We start from the raw sequence: 16,616 nt of genomic DNA on the forward strand, positions 1-16,616 counted from the left end.
CACAGAGTTGGCGAGGATGAGGAACTGCCCGAAGAAGCAGGCAGAGACATTTCTGAATATAATATCAGAAAACACATAAGGCGAGCAAGGGTGAGAGAATTAAACTAAATGTGAACACAGAATAGAATGAGCTGGGCTTACAGATCCAAATTAGAATGTTTAGAGTATCAAAACTGCTTTTAAGTTCATTTCAGGAAAGTAGCCAGGGTTGCACATCTGCTTAGGTCCAGGGGCAAAAAGACAAGCTAGGTTCAGGGCATCCTTTTAAAACTGCATCTGAGCTCTAAGACTGAAGATAAAGACGGCTAAGCCAGGTATGCGTGAAATCATTAGGTTATCTATTTTGATGCCTAATAGTGCCTGACTGATTCAGCTCTTGTCTGAATTGCTTTTTCATGTAGCTGTAATTATGGATCAATAAATGTTTATTGAGCTGCTCTTCTGTGCTTAGCTGTGGACTGGATGATTTGCTGCATACAAAGAAACTGAGATATGGTTCCCATACACCAGGAACATACGCCATGAAAACAGCCATAAAAGATTAAAAGCTTAATATAAACATATAAGCTTTGTCACAGTTAAGTACAGGAAGCTTCTGAGTTACAAATGCCTACTGAATACCTGTTTTTGAGAAACAACCACAATCATTGAATTTCACACTTGGTATTTCTTTTGGCTTCGGTGATGCCCAGGAATGCTCTTCTTGTCGTTCCTGAGAGTGACAATGTCTCCTTGTGAGTCAGGGAGGAGAGAAGGGGACATGCCAAGCCACATGGCACCCCCAGAGGCTTGAGATCCAGAGAAAGATCTCTTCCCAGCTTCCCGAAGTCCAGCTTGGAAGTCAGGACACGTTTTCCTTGAAAACAATGAGGAACAACGACAGGACTAATAATACATTGTAGGTTAAAGAGGCTTCCATGGGCCAGCTGGAAATCCAACCACCATTTATTCCAAGTTCTAAACAATGAAAGTACAAGTAAACTTTTCAATGATAAGCCTGCCATAATTTGGGGTCTGCTTGTACATAATTAATTCCAAAGAAGTGATACAGACAGTAATTGCTATGAATTCAGAAAAGGGAACATTTTCCCAAAGTTATGTGGGTCTGAGAGCCTTCTTGAGAACATTGAGATGGTCTAGAATTGAGGGCATGTACGTAATGAAATGAAAAGATGTCATTTGGGAAAGACCAACTAGTCTCTATCCAAAATTTGCTATACTTTTGCCATCATGGTACCTATAAAAATGACATCTCGAAATGATATTTTGCCAGTCTCAGAAATCAAGTGCTGACCAACTGAATTGTTATTTCATTCACAGGAATGGAATTTCATGGTTAAGTCATATTTGTTAGTTATTCCTTCAACTCCTAAGTTCAGGCAACAGATATTTGATAAACATACTAGACCAACTAACAGATTTATGCAGCTAGCTCTATTCTTACACACAGGGATACTCTGTCAGAAGTGCCAATGGAATAGCAGCCACAAGGTCTGTGTGCTACTTTAAACAAACCAATCTCTCAAAAGGAAAAGGCATCGTCTGTCACTAATTACATCAAATTAAAATGTGCTGTTGTATCTTCTTTGAATATTCACGAGGTGCTGTCAATCAGAAGCCCTAAGTCTGAGACCAGAAACTTGAGCCAGAAAAAACTAAACACTGTGAGATTCAGATAACTCCTTCCTTTGCCAACCAGAACTTCTTCAAAGAGAAGAGGAATAGCTTAGGTGCAGAGTAAGCCTCCTGAAAAGATGACAAAATCAACTCAATGCAGAATCGTGGGGTTCCCACCCAACCTAAAGATGGATCATCAAAATAGCCCAGGAGCTGATAATCCTAGACTCTGTTGACACACAGGACACATAGTTTAGCCTCTCTTGTGATTTACTTGTCCTTCTGTCTGGCGGAAACCATGGAGATTACACTTGTCTTTATTTGAATTCTGGACTTCATTTTTCATGAATGAAATGATTCAAAAAATACAGCTGGGTCTAAGCATGAATTCTAACTTTCAAAAATCGCAGATCTTAAAAAGTCTGTATTGAACTGGATGCAGTAACTCATGCCTGTAATTCCAGCATGTTAGGAGGCTGAGGCAGGAGCGTCACTTGAGCCCAGGAGTTCAAGACCAGCCTGGGCAACATAGTGAGATCCCATCTCTACAAAAGATTTTTTAAAAAATTAGGTGTGGTGGCCCATGCTTGTAGTCCTAGGTACTCAGGAGGCTAAGGTGGAAGGATCACTTGAGTCCAGGAGTTGGAGGCTGCAGTGAGCTATGATTGCACTACTGCACTCCAGCCTGGGCAACAGAGCAAGATCCTGTCTCAAAAAAAAAAAAGTCTGTATACACTCATGCAGGGCCAACCTGTATCATCAGTAAATACTTCCTCTGTCTCCTTGTCCATCCACAAAGCTAAAGAGACCTTAGAGAATACTGTGTCCTAATACCTGACTTTACAGCAGGAGAAACAGCAAGGAGACTTCCTAAAGGTCCAAGGACAGGAGCTACTCTAGTTAAATGACATTTCGCTATCCTGCTGCCTTAAGAGTGGCTCCAGCCATTGCTCTTGACCTCACAGCCACCTGCTGGGCCACACCACCCCCATCTCACCTGACTTGCTACAGTGGTCTCCCAAAAGGTCTCCCCGCTCAGTCCCTGCCCACCTTCCGCCTGTTCTCACTGGGGAGGCCAGAGTGACCCCGTTAAAACGTGAGACCTTTCATGTCCGGCCTCAGCTCAGGACTCGCCGTGGCTCCCCTCACATTTTGTCTTTGCAAGCACAAACAACTAAGAAGACAAAACAAAAAGGAAATGCACTAGAGAGACCAAATATAGCAAATGTTTTTTTTCTTTTCCCTAAGAGTCATTATTTTATTTCTTTTGAGTCCACCCTAAGATTTACAGCTCTAAAGCAGGCGAGAGTGGGGAGTTCATTTCCACAGTCACCATGAGGTCCGCTCAAGAGACCATCTCTCCTGACACCGTCTCTCTTTTGAAGGTAAATTAGCTGGCCGTGTTCAGCTGGCCCATAACATGAAGCAACTGCTATTCCTACCTGTTTGTACCTGTGCAAACAATGAGGTGTCACTTCCAGAACACAAATGTTCCAGATTAGCCTCAGGGAGGAGAAAGAAAATGCAAAATAGGTGATTTCATAAAGCAGGGTGTAAGCTTGCCCTGGGGAGTGGTGGCTCTAGGCACCCAGCAGAGAACCAACAGGAAGTGAAGTGCCTCACCCTAGATGTGAGTCACTAAGGGAGGCAGCTCAGTGCCACGGAGAGCCCTGGATCCAAGAGAGCCTGCAGGCTAATTGCTCTGTTTCCCTAAGAAAAGCCCTGCCTGGCTAAGCCTCAGTGGCTTTTGTCCTAATAAGGGGATGATAATCTACTCAAGAGTTCTCTGCAATTTTTTATTTTTATTTTTGTTATATTTATGTGTATATATGTATATATATATGTATATATGTGTGTGTGTATATATATAGATATACATATATATCTCTATATATATATATAGATATACATAGATATCTATATATATATATATATAGATATACATAGATATCTATATATATATATATATTTTTTTTTTTTTTGAGACAGTCTCACTCTGTTGCCCAGGCTGGAGTGCAGTGGCGCAATCTCTGCTCACTGCAACCTCTGCCTCGCGGGTTCAAGCAATTCTCCTACCTCAGCCTCCCAAGTAGCTGGAATTACAGAAGCCCACCACCACGCCCAGCTAATTTTTTTGTATTTTTAGTACAGACAAGGTTTCACCATGTTGGCCAGGCTGGTTTCGAACTCCTGACGTCAAGGGATCCGCCCACCTCAGCCTCCCAAAGTGCTGGGATTACAGGTGTGAGCCACCGCGCACGGCCTATTTTTATTTTTTAGTGTATTATTATTTTAGAGATGCGGTCTTGCTCTGTCACCCAGGCTGGAGCACAGTGGTGCAATCATAGCTCACTGCAGCCTCAAACTCCTGGGCTTAATTAAGCAAGCCTCCCACCTCAGCCTCCCAAAATTTGGGGATTACAAGTGTGAGACACTGTGCCTGGCAGAGGGACAAGTTCTGTGCAATTTAAATGAAAATAGCTAGTAGATCACCTTGTGTACTGGAAAGTTCTCTATGAATAAACGTTTCATTGACATAAAACCATGAAGCCATATAGTCGTGCCAGCCCTTCGGATCTGAGGGGGATTGTGTCCTTATTCCTGACTTGGGGCTTTTTCCTGGTCCCAACCAGAACAGCCTACACAGAAAGTGAATTGTGAAATAGATTAAAGGCTGCCTGGAGCCTTCCCTAAGCGTGTTTGCTGTGCTGGGCAGAGCACTGCTAGAACCTCAGAAACCAACTGTGTTTGCAGGGAACACCAAGCCTGGGTAGGACTGAGCTTGGACCTCCTGGTTGGACCTGCCCGCCTTTTTTTTTTTTTTTTTTTTTTTTTTTTTTTTTTAATAGCTTCAGTCAAGATCACAGACCCAGAATGGGAAGAGCTATGGGATTTATGTAAATCCCTTCCAACCAGAAACTTATGTAATTCCAGGATTCTAAGTGAGGCTGGATTTCTGTAGGTAGTAGGTGTGAGAGAATGGGTACCCCTGTTTAACAAGGGGTGGGGGCCTTCTGAGACTGTTTCCTCTACAGAGTAAGGGTTCGTTCAGCCTTTTCCATGGCCTGCCAAGAACTCAACTCCATGTTCCCTCACTTCCTGTAATTGACCTTGTCCAGGACTTTCTGACCTTGGAGAATTCACCTTTGCTCTTTCTGCTGCCTCGTGCATTCTTCCACCAAATGTCTAACCGACTGGCTCCTCTCCAAACTCAAGGCTTTGCCAAATGCCACCAGCTCAGGGAGGCCTTTCCTGGCCATGATACTTGAAGTTGCAACACTCCCCCGCAGTCTCCCATGCCCCAAATTTAAGTTCCATGAGGGCAAGCCCTGTGCTTTTACCACCATATCCCCAGCATCTTGAGCTGTGCCTGGCCCAAGAAATATTTGTTGAATGAATGAATTTAAAGGGATATCATGAAGGCTTACACATCCTCAGTGGTTTACAGGTTATAATGTGCTTCCCTACACATTTTTCTCATTTGCCGTCATTTTGATGTCTCTGTAGGGTGACAGCCTTTGGGACAGATAAGGCAGTTGTTTTCCCAGTTTGATGGTTAAGGAAGCGGAGACTCAGAGACGTTAAGAAACTTCTGAGTGGAGATTTGTATCTCCCCATGGATGTCTGTTAATGAACTTGAATGCAGCATGCCCAAAAATAAAGTCCTATCTTCCCCATATCAGGTAACGACAGCTTCATTCATCTAGTCGCTCAGGCCAAAAGCCTTGGTGTCATCTTGATTGCTGTCTCCCCAACCCTGCGTTTGGACACCCAGACCCAGAGAACAGTAAGATCTGTACTCAGAGGTTTCCTGGCTCCAGCCATTGCTCGCGACCTCACAGCTACCCATTGGGCCAAGCCACCTCCAGTTCTCACCTGACTTGCTGCAGTGGTCTCCCAAGAGGTCTCCCCACTCAGTCCCTGCCCACTGGCCAGAGTGACCCTGTTAAAACATGAGACCTTTCACGTCCAACCTCAGCTCAGACTTCCCCATGGTTCCCATCACACTCTGGGTCAAAGTGAGAGTCCCTAAGATGACACACAAGTAGGGAGAATGCCCTTCTCAGCTGGACTGGGACAGCTCCAGCGTATCCCTGTTGTCCTTGTACAATACTTGCAATGACCAATGGCTCCCCTGTCCACTTTCTGAAGTATCCTGGTGTGGAGGATAAATGATTTAATTCCCCTCACCACAAGCTCTGGCCAGGTCAACCCTCTGCCCCTCTGACATCATTTCAATCACCCTCCCGTTGCTTCCTTCACTGCAGGCACACTGGCCTCCCCAGCTCTCCTCAGTACTGCCAAGCATGCTCCTGCCTTGGGCAGAGTGTATATGTGTGAGTGCACCTGCCCTTCCCACAGCCTAGAACATTCCTCCTCCAGACCACACATGGCCTGCTCTCTCACTTCCTTCAGGTCTTTATTCAAAAGTGACTTTCTCAGTGAAGCCCTGTCTGCTCACCCTGTGTAAAATTTCAGCTCTTCCTTCTACCTCTCTTCCCAGATTTTTTTTTTCTCCTTCATGTTCATCGGTGTCTAAGGTTTATCATTTATTTTGCTAATGGTCAGTAGAATGTAACCTCCACGTAAGCAAGGAGTTTTGTCTGTTTTGTTCATGTCTATGTCCTTAGTGCCTGGAGCATTCCCTAGTATGCAGTAGGTGCTCAATAAATGTCGATTGGATTAATGGATGAAAGAAAGGTCATACCACTGTAAGGATGGAGTCAGAGCACAAATTTGGGTTAATTCCTGGTCCACTGTTTTTGCTTCCACTAAATTGTATTTGGTCTACGGCTTCTGCACTTGCCCTGGAACCCTGCTCAGAACACTTCTACCTTCTCCTTCTTCTCCCTCTGGATAAATTCTGCCATTCTTTTCAGCATCATTCACATCTCACTTCTCATAAGAACTTGTTCTTCCCCAGCCTATTGCTCCGTCTCCACCATCCAGGAGTACCTTATTGATAGCACTGAGCACAGAGGAACCCCACAGAATTCTGGCTGGGCCGTAGCCACCATGCCCACCCAAGCCAAGTCATCCTAAGCCTAGGATCAGGAAGAAAGGCATCAGCATCACTGACTCTCAGCGCCCATCATGGTGCTCACACACAAAGTGATGGTGGAAGTGAACTGAAATTGACATGATAATCAATCGTCTCCCGAGGCCGTGAAGAAAATAAACAGCATCCCTAGGAGTATGTGAAGAAGTATTTATTAGAGAGAATACCATCATCTCCACAGCACGCCCTCTCCACATCTCATTGCCAGTTTTCATTTTCTCAACACCTCAGTGAATTTATGAAGAAAGATTAGAAATAGCTTTTTCCTCCAGATCGTTGTAAATGGAGCTTCATTTTTGCCTGTTTTTTACAGGTGTCCTTAAATGTATCTGTCTTCATGCATTGTAAGTTAAATGAAGAACATTTTAGATGAGCCCCTTTGTTAGGTTACAGTCTCTTTCCTGACTTGGGAAAAGTGCCTAATGAGAAGGTTTCCCCCAACTCTGTCTCCTTGAAGATTACCAGAAGGAGAGGACATAGGAAGAAATAGAAGGGGCATAAGGGGGCTTTTCTTCTCATTTATTACCCTCCTCTGTCATTCAGAAAGCAATGTCAGTGTAGCATGGGAACAGCAAGGCTGAAAAATAGCCCAGATGCAATGGGGTTCAGTTGGGATAATGTTGAAAGTATTCAGGGTCCAACCTGGGTAAGAGGCAGGAGAAATGACCAGACTGTTCAGACAGTATCGAAGGTGTAGAAAGTAAGGCCAGGCTACAGATAAAGAAATAGTTTGTATGAATAAGAGAAATGAAGACAACAAAAAATCACCATACTTAGAGGGGGTCTTGGAGTTTCAGATCTAGACAGTAACACCATTCTGAGTTAGAATTCAAGGTCAGAGGATGGCTGTAAAGATTTTGAGGCTCTATAGTGCCAAATTTCTGTAGGGGTTGTAAGTATGGATGTTGAAGCTACAAAGGATGGCAGATGGGAGCACAGTTCTAAGCTGGAGTCATCCAGGGATGGGAGGGGATTTCCTGGATAATGGTAGGGAACTTGGGGATGAGATAGTCAAGAATTCCAAAGCAGAGGAGATGCTGAGACATTAGATGAAACAAAATATTGAAGCGCTTTTTAGGGGAGACAGAACATAGCCAGCCTTCTTGTTCGTGCCATAAGCACAGGGCCTGGGGAGAAGAAATGGCAGCCCTGACCGCCAACCACACCAATGTCTCCCAAATAGAGCTACATGTGTCAATGAGAAGTTAAATGTATTGGGAGCTTGGGGAACAATGTCTTTAGTTACACAGCTTTTCCACCAATAGGTTAACTTCAGGCAGAAATAGAAAGTTCATTGCTTAGAGTCACATTTGAAGCTTTACCACAAATTCAGACAATTTGAATTCCTTTGTTTTGTTGAACTCATCTGAAAACAGAGTCTTTAATTACTTTGGGTTTCTTTTTCCTCATACCAGAGTCAGGGCATGAACAAACAAGGGCATAGCCTCGCTTTAAACCTGTTCACTATTGCATTCTGGAAAAATGCCTTCGGCACTGCCAAGACCCAAAGAGTTTCAGTTCAGATAGATTGCTCCTAGAAAAAAGAAATTGACATTGTCAAAGAAAAGCATGCCTGGGAAAGGGGGTGCAGTGCCTCTGCTGTGTCCACGGCAGCTAGCACGTTACCTAGCATGTATTAAGGGCTCAAAAATATTTGTTGATTGACTCATTGACCATGTAACACTTTCTGGGGGGGGAGAGAGATGACAGGGAATGAGCAGGAATACAAAGAAAAAAATTGCAAAACTTAGAATTAGAAGCAAATGGAGGAACCACCTAGTAGGGACTCTCAGAAGGCCAGAATACTGCAGTTGTTACTGACTACAGTGTGTTGAGGCTGCAGTGAGCTATGATCATGCGCACTGTACTCCAGCCTGGGAACAGAGTGAGACCCTGGCTCAAAAAAAAAAAAAGTTCTGTAAATGGAGTCACTGGCTAAAAATCACCCCCTAACTGGTCAGGAAGGTTAATGCTTCAGACTAGGGGCTAATCACATCAGCTCGGCTAGCTGGTTTCAGCCATCTCCTGTAATATGTCTTCTGGATATTTAAGAACAAATCCTTTGGGATTCTTAATAGGGGAATCACCAGCTTCATATGCTATTGACTTGTTTCTTAATAGACATTCATTTACTTAGATATATAATAAGGACTTAATTCAGGCTTAGTGACACCTTGGTCAGTACAAAGTCCCTAGTCAAAAAAAAAAAAAAAAATCAAGGTGAAACTTGAATCAAAAAGTTATATAAGTGGGGCCAGGCATGGTGGCTTATGCCTGTAATTCCAACACTTTGGGAGGCCGATCTCGCTTGAGTCCAGGAGATCAAGACCAGCCTGGGCAACATGGTGAAACCCCACCTCTACTAAAAATACAAAAGAATTAGCCAGGTGTGGTGGTGCGTGCCTGTGGTGCCAGCTACTTGCGGGGCTGAGGTGAAAGGATCTCTTGAGCTCGGTGAGTTGGGGCTGCAGTGAGCTATGATCATGCCACTGTACTCCAGCCTGGGAACAGGGTGAGACCCTGTCAAAAAAAAAAAAAAAAAAAAAGTTCCATAAATGGAGTTACTGGCTAAAAATCATCCCCTAAACACAGATTTTTTTTTTCCTTTTCTGTGTTCCAAAGACAGAACAGACCACCAACAATATGCATTTTGCTTCATCTTCACAGACATGGAGCTTGCAGGAAAGTTGTTTAGAGTAATCAGACTTTTAACACTGGAAACAGCACTTCCCTGAATTTGACTTGAGTTTTTTTATTAATATTATGTTTGGATCATGAGAAGACTCATTCAGCCAGGCTGACTTAAGACATTAAATGACTAGTTAACCATATACACTAATCACATAAATATGGTTTGTGGAATGATATAAAATGGTTTATGAAATCATTTTTAAGCCATCTTTTCAACAGTAATTGTATCAGTCCTGTCATATTTTAAACCAAGCGATATTGGCAAGAATGAGCCTAAATGTCTTTCATATTCTGATGATGAGCATGAAAAATTGCCACTGCAATAAAATGACAGGGTTGTGTTCATTTCTCTTCTTCCATGGCACTTTGCTTTCTTCCCTTTCAACTTTAAAACACACTTCCTAACATCTCATCATGGGAGAAGGCTGCATAAGTTTCCAGTTGCTGTAATTTACTTAAACCATAAAATTGTTTCCAGATTACCAACCATAAAATGGAAAGACAATCTTATTTATGAATGTATAAATCAGATAATGTCCCCAAAATGAATCCTGAAACCAGACACACTTTGACGATTAAATAGGAGGGAAAATGTTTTCTCATTACCATGTGTCAAAAGAATTGTATTTTTGTGAAGTGGCTTTGGTCAAGACAGTAGAGCATACACTTGTATTTGGTGCTCTGTGTGCTCTCACCCGGGAGAGAATGGCTTCCCCTCTACTGTCAAGCATCTGAACTCTCCAGGGCGGATGTCAGATGAGAAGCCACCTGACTCAGTATCTCTGATGCAGCGTGTCTCTTTCCTGGAGGCCTTGCAGGTGACATACCCTGAATGAGGCCATCCAGGGAGCCTTTACTCCCTTCCTCACAGACATGAAAAGGCAAGCCAAGCATGTGGGTACCTGGAGTGCATATAGCCCTTTTGTTCTAAAAGCACCCAGATTCTTACCCCAGACCGTTCTGCAACTCTGTCAATATCAGCCTTAAAGAAGAATAGGATGTTGTTTGGGAGTTGTCTCTCTCTGCACCCTAAAACTATTATCTGGTGGGAGCTCAGGGTAGAAGCTGAGTACTCACTGAGCCAAGGAACATGCCGAAGGTGTGTCTGCAGCTCCCCAGACTTCCATGTGTAGATGACGTGGTCTGTGTTGTGACATTCTACAGTTCTAACCTCAAGGATGAATCAGTAGAGGAGCAATGTTGTTTATCCAGAATGATTCAGGTGCTTTGTTTCTTTTTTTTTCCCCCTTTTTTTTTTTTTTTTTTTTGAGACAGAGTCTCGCTCTGTTGCCCAGGCTGGAGTGCAGTGGTGTAATCTCTGCTCACTGCAACTTCTGCCTCCTGGGTTCAAGTGATTCTCCTGCCTCAGCCTCCCAAGTAGCTGGGATTACAGGCATGTGCCACCACACCCAGCTAATTTTTGTATTTTTAGTAGAGACGGGATTTCACCATGTTGGCCAGGCTGGTCTCGAACTCCTGACCTCAAGTGATCCACCTGCCTTGGCCTCCCAAAGTACTGGGATTACAGATGTGAGCCACTGCGCCCAGCCTGTTTCGAATTTTAATGCTGATGCTCTCCTTTGTTGGACAATGTAATGAAACCTGTTGACCAGACTGGAAGCAGAAAGAAGGCTGGTCTAGCCCTAACCAGCATTGTTCTCGTGGCCAGCGATGGAATCCCAGGACTCCCCTCTGCCATTTCCCTCTTAGCAGAGTCTCATTTAGTCTCTACATAAATGAGACCTACCTATTTCTTGCATTTCTTAATATTACTGTCTTCTGCATGTACTAAGGTTGTCATCATGCCTTCCTATCCCACACTCCAGCTGTACAGAACCCTTTAAGCAACTTCCTTACCAAAGCTGTCTAGACTCTAAAAATGCCACGTTACCTTTTTTTTTTTCTTAAAGAAATATCCTTTGCATTTGCCTAGGATTGAAGAAGAGCAGTAAAGTAATACATCTCAAGGTAGCCCTGAATGCGCCTCTGCTCTTAGTGTCATTCATTTTACTCCAGCACCACTGTGGATAGAGTCCCTATGGGACCAATGAGGACACTGGGAAACTTCACCTGGGGCTGAGCATTCTCCCAAGGAAGTCATTCATTTCCCAAGAGTTTGTGCAAGTCTGTGCCCCCCATGTGGCAGGAAGAGTGACCAACCACCACTCCCATTTTTTCTGAGATGCTACTGTGACTTGGGTCAATATGGATATTCACTAACCTGCTTTCCTTATTTGAATTGCTTACCATTTTTTCTCTTTGATATGTGGACTATTTTACGGCAAAGAGGGCGCCAAGGTATGACTGAAATGCTATATGGCTGAGAGGTTTAGCATCAACTGGTGTACCTGGAAACATTTGCAAATCACTCCGTGGAGATATATTTCCGCACTCACCATTTGAGATTTCTTATTTCCACTCTATTACAGCAGAGAGATCATACTATTAATACTTAAAATTGCTTGGTGATTTTTTTCCTCCTTGGTGGATTTGCAACCTTTAACTATCCAGACTGCATGACTTACATACAAGAAACTCAGTATTGTGACAGACCATCAATTTTAAACTAAAGGAAATGCATGGAGTTCTGATATCAGAAGTTTGCAATTACAAAATTAAGATCAGTGTTATATATGGCACTGAGAGTTACATTCCAAAGGCAAAACTCAAGGCTGCAATGCTTGAGTTGGACAAAATTACCCTTGAATATCATCTTGATTGTCATAAAGTTCAGGATGCAAATGCACCGTCTCTCAAAAAGAGCCCAACTTAGTCAGTTGGCTTTTTCTAGTGGAAGAACAGGCCATCATTACTTTTTTTTTTTTTTTTTTTTTTTGAGACAGTCTTGCACTGTCGCCCGGGATGGAGTGCAGTGGCGCAATCTTGGCTCATTGTAGCCTCCACCTCCCAGGTTCCGGTGATTCTCCTGCCTCAGCCTCCCGAGTAGCTGGGATTACAGGCATGCACAACCACACCCAGCTAATTTTTGTATTTTTAGTAGAGACGGGGTTTCACCATGTTGGCCAGGCTGGTCTCGAAGTTCTGACCTCAAGTCATCCGCCTACCTGGGCCTCCCAAAGTGCTGGGATTACAGGCAGGAGCCACCGTGCCCGGCCAGACCATCATTACTTTTCCCACTGACAATCAGATAAATTAGCCAGCTTGTATTTAATAGTGTAAGAATATACTGTTTGCAGCACAGGAATCCCCATCACTCACAAATCCAGAGGCCTGTAGGACTGAGATCCACATTGAGGAGTGAGGTCCCCTGTCTTATCTCAGGCTCATGCAAGGACACTCATTCATGGGAGATAACAGCACAGGCATTGCCCATTGCCATATACACTGTTCTCCTCTCTCTCCTTTTCCTGTTTTGAACTAACAAATATGCATAACTGAATTCACACGAGGTGACATGTGAAGCCTCTGTTCACTTACTTGTATTGTTGTTTTTAACAATGTGTTGAAAACATGGCAATAGTTCTGCGAAACGTCCATTGTCTGAGGTCTAGAAATGTGAGCCTATTTCAAATGCCAGCTAAACTGTAATGAAGCATCAAAGAGCCCTGGAGAGAGAGGAACAGTATCTGTATATGGAAATCATTGGGAAATTTTTCATTAACGTCTTGAGACAGCCAAGCTGTTAGGGATATTCGTGTTCCTGCGTGATTCTGTAAAAACCTCCAGGCTAAAGTTCTATGACATTAGATCTAACATCATCTACCTTCAAATACATGGGGTTTTTTGTTTTGTTTTGAGACAGAGTCTCACTCTTTTGCCCAGTCTGTAGTTCACTGGTGCAATCTTGGTAGTAGAGACAGGGTTTCACCATGTTGGCCAAGCTGGTCTCAAACTCCTGACCTCAGGTGATCTGCCCACCTTGGCCTCCCAAAGTGCTGGGATTACAGGCGTGAGCCACCGTGCCCGGCCAGGTTTCAGTCATATTTCTCCATGGTCTAAAGAAGAGACATGTTTGTGTTGCCCTTAAGCTGTGACACAAGTGTTACTACCCACACAGCAAACATCTCCATCATTTACACCAAAACCACTCAGCAGCCTCCCAGCTGAGGGGTAAAGCATAGAAATGTGTGCAGCTAGGTGAGATCTGGCCTGGGACACTGCAAATGCTAGGGAACAGCCCTTTTGTGCAAGGGGAAAGAAAGAAAGCAGGGCAGAAAGACTCAAAGACATAGGTTGTGCAAACAGGAGTGTTTCCAAGGGAGATGTTTTTCAGTTGTTCCATGCTGTGTCTTTTTTTAGCCAGTCAGGTCACTGGCTTGATACTGAATACTGATCATGAATCTTGACCTCAGCTGAGGATGTGTGGCTCTTCATGTTCCTGAGCCAGGTTGGGTGAACTTCCACGGCCTTCTAGGTGGTACCTTTTGTAACCCTCAGGTGGTGCATTCACCCGGACAAACCGGTCTGAAAGTCAATAAAGCTTTAACAAACAATTCTCTTGTTTTACAGAGAGAGGATGCAAGCCATGGAGAAACAGATTGCCAGTTTAACTGGCCTTGTTCAGTCTGCGCTTTTTAAAGGGCCCATTACAAGTTATAGCAAAGATGCGTCTAGGTAAAAAAGAAGAAAGCCAATGAAAACAATAATTCAATCTGTTTCTCTTTTAATCATTAAGATAATTCATTCATTCAAATCTGTTTCCTTGTAATCATTTCAAGGCTGAAACTATTCACATCTCTATGGATCATGGGCGTTATTTTTTTGTTTTGGGGGGTTTGGTTTTTTGGGGTTTTTTTTTCCTCCTTCTGGTAATTCTTGGTCGAAAGTAACACTTTGGCCCAAGAAGGTAAATGGGCTTCCCAGTGCATGTGGCTTCATGGACCACTCACCGTGCAGTGCCTGCAACCGCCACCCTTGCGTGTCCACGTCGCCATCATCTGAAAGTCACAAGTGAGCCTGGCTGCATTCCACCCCCAGTGTCAGGTGCACACCTGGGAAGCCTTTTCCATCCTGGCCAATTGTGATGCTGATGCTAAAATACCTTCATTGCTTAATCCCATCACTGCCAATTGCTTCAAATAGTGGATGGAATGGGCTAAAAAAAAAAAAGGCATTTTGGAAACCGCATAGCTGACTCTCTTTTTCTTTTATTCAGTGAGAAAATGATGAAAACCACAGCCAACAGGAACCACACAGATAGTGCAGGTAAGTAAGTGTTTTTGGAGCTGTAGGAGACCTGTGGGCTGCCGGGGATGAGCCGTGGCTGGTCTCAGAAATGTTTAACGTTTCCCTAAGTCACTTATTTGGTATGATGTCAGAGGATTCCTAGATATTCCTGCTAATACTGAAATTCCAGATTTATTCATTAATTCAGGGGGCAAAGCACTGTATTCTCCCTTCGGTTTTCATTCATTCGCTCATTCATTTGTTCATTGATAGGGCCATATGGTGGGCATCTTGCAGACACGGGGCTGCCTGCCTAGAACTTGGAATTCAATGGGGAAGATGGAAATGGGACAAGTAATTATATGTGTGTCAAGTGTTTAAAAGTGCAGGATAAATGTTTCACCAATAGGACTAGCCTATACCAAGGGCAATCCCCAGAGGAAGTGACACAAACTAAGCCCAGAAAGATGAAGAGGACTTAGGGGGAAGAAGGGTTGTCTAGTCGAGGGAATTTAAAATTGTTCTAAGTGCAAAGTGAAGCCATCAGAAGGTTGTACACTGAGGAAGGACATCAGCCCAGCTGCAATATGGGGATGGATGAGAAGGGACAGAAGCCAATAAGGAATGACCAGTGTCCAGATGGGAGAAAAAGGAGTACTTGGCCTAGGGCCTGCTTTTTATTTTATCTTTTTAATCTCATGACAGATGACAGGGCCTGCTTTTTAAATGCAAGCATTCCCCAGAAAGAGAGGCCAGTTCTGTTAGTAGTGGCGTTCACTAGTATCCAGGTCTTCGCAATGAATGTCTCATCCAGCAGTCTCAAGCCAGGCCTCTGCAAGAAGATGAGGTCTTCCCTCTCGTCGGGTTAGAAATAGAAATCCTTAGCAGGAACACATTCAGATACTAAATTACACAGAAAGCATATGGCAAGTTGGGTGAAACCCCAAATTTAGGGAAGCCACGTGTACTAGCTTTGTGCAGCACGGTAGAGTAGACAGAACTGGGGATTTCAGTTTAGGGCTCTGTTGGTCGTGGTTCTTCTCTGGCTGAGCACAATTTAGCTACAAGGCCAACAGAGCCGCTCTGCCAGCATTCTGGTTCCTGACGGGATTTGTTGTTTTGCTTAGAAATCAATCAATGGCCTTGGCCGAAGCTAGAGAATTATTTCACAGAAATTGCTAAACTTGTCTTCAGAGCAATTGCCAGTTTGTTTTGGAGATACTTAATTGTTTCATTTTTTAAAATGGATTGTAAACTTAGGGAGAAGAAAGGAAACTACTAAATACTAAAAGCTCCCATCCTTCTATAATCCATTCTAGAAATGATTCGTATCTGAAAGCACTGCTCTAAGCAATGTGTACGTGCTGTTTTGTATTCTCCTTTTATTTGTTTTTGCTTTATAGAGAAGAATAATAATAACTATGTAGTGAGTGCTTCCTATGCGCTTTTCATGCATTCACTCATGAACTCCTTACCACAGCATCCAGGGAGAGGTACAGTTTTTATTCTCATGTTCCAGAAAAGAAAACTGAACACACATCCACACACGTGACACACATCATCATACTCCAAATGCCTGTCATTTTAACTCCTTTTATGTTGAGATGCCTCCGTCCCTTTAAAGATATATAGGTTGTTTCATTTCTTTGTTCTAAAAACTCTTGTCAATTTCTTTTCAAATGTGGGGAAAGGAGCCAGTGTCATTTCCTCAGATATATTTCCCAAAGTGGAATCGGTGGGTCCAAAGGGACAGTTCAGTGGCACTGGTGACGTGCTGTTAGTTTTCCCTTCTGAATGTCTGAGCTGATTTGCAACGCCATTGGCAATGAGCACGTGGATTCACTCCCCACGTCTCTGCTAGGTTTGGACTTTCTCACTCTAATGTATCAGGGCGAGATATTGTCCACAGGGGCTTCGTTGCCATAGCAGCCTTGTATAGTGCACAAAATATAATAATTCTTCCAGAATCCTAGGAAGTAAGCTACAAGACAAGTATTATCCCTGTTCTGTAGACAAGTAAACGGAATTATATAGAAGTCAAGGAACTCATCTGGCCAAGAGTAAAGGAAAACCCAGACTTCCTGGCTACTTATGGAATGTGGAGTTTACTGTGGAAAGAGAA

At 43.5% G+C, this 16,616-nt stretch overlaps 1 protein-coding gene across 22 annotated transcripts in view; it reads left to right on the forward strand.

Moving 5' to 3' along the window:
* The window catches only part of KIAA1217 (KIAA1217 ortholog), a 380,568-nt gene that overhangs the window by 313,471 nt on the left and 50,481 nt on the right, over positions 1–16,616 (forward strand). For 13 of the 22 annotated variants that reach the window (XM_054522069.2, XM_054522071.2, XM_054522074.2 and 10 more), the window contains 2 exons: positions 13,838–13,942; positions 14,484–14,533. In XM_054522069.2, coding sequence (XP_054378044.1) covers positions 13,838–13,942; positions 14,484–14,533 — 155 coding nt within the window. The remainder of the gene's footprint in view (positions 1–13,837; positions 13,943–14,483; positions 14,534–16,616) is intronic. The other 9 variants (XM_054522073.2, XM_063727513.1, XM_054522072.2 and 6 more) reach the window with 1 other exon arrangement.

This window comes from Pongo abelii, chromosome 8 (assembly GCF_028885655.2).
Source record: "Pongo abelii isolate AG06213 chromosome 8, NHGRI_mPonAbe1-v2.0_pri, whole genome shotgun sequence".
In the NCBI taxonomy this organism is placed as follows: Eukaryota; Metazoa; Chordata; class Mammalia; order Primates; family Hominidae; genus Pongo; species Pongo abelii.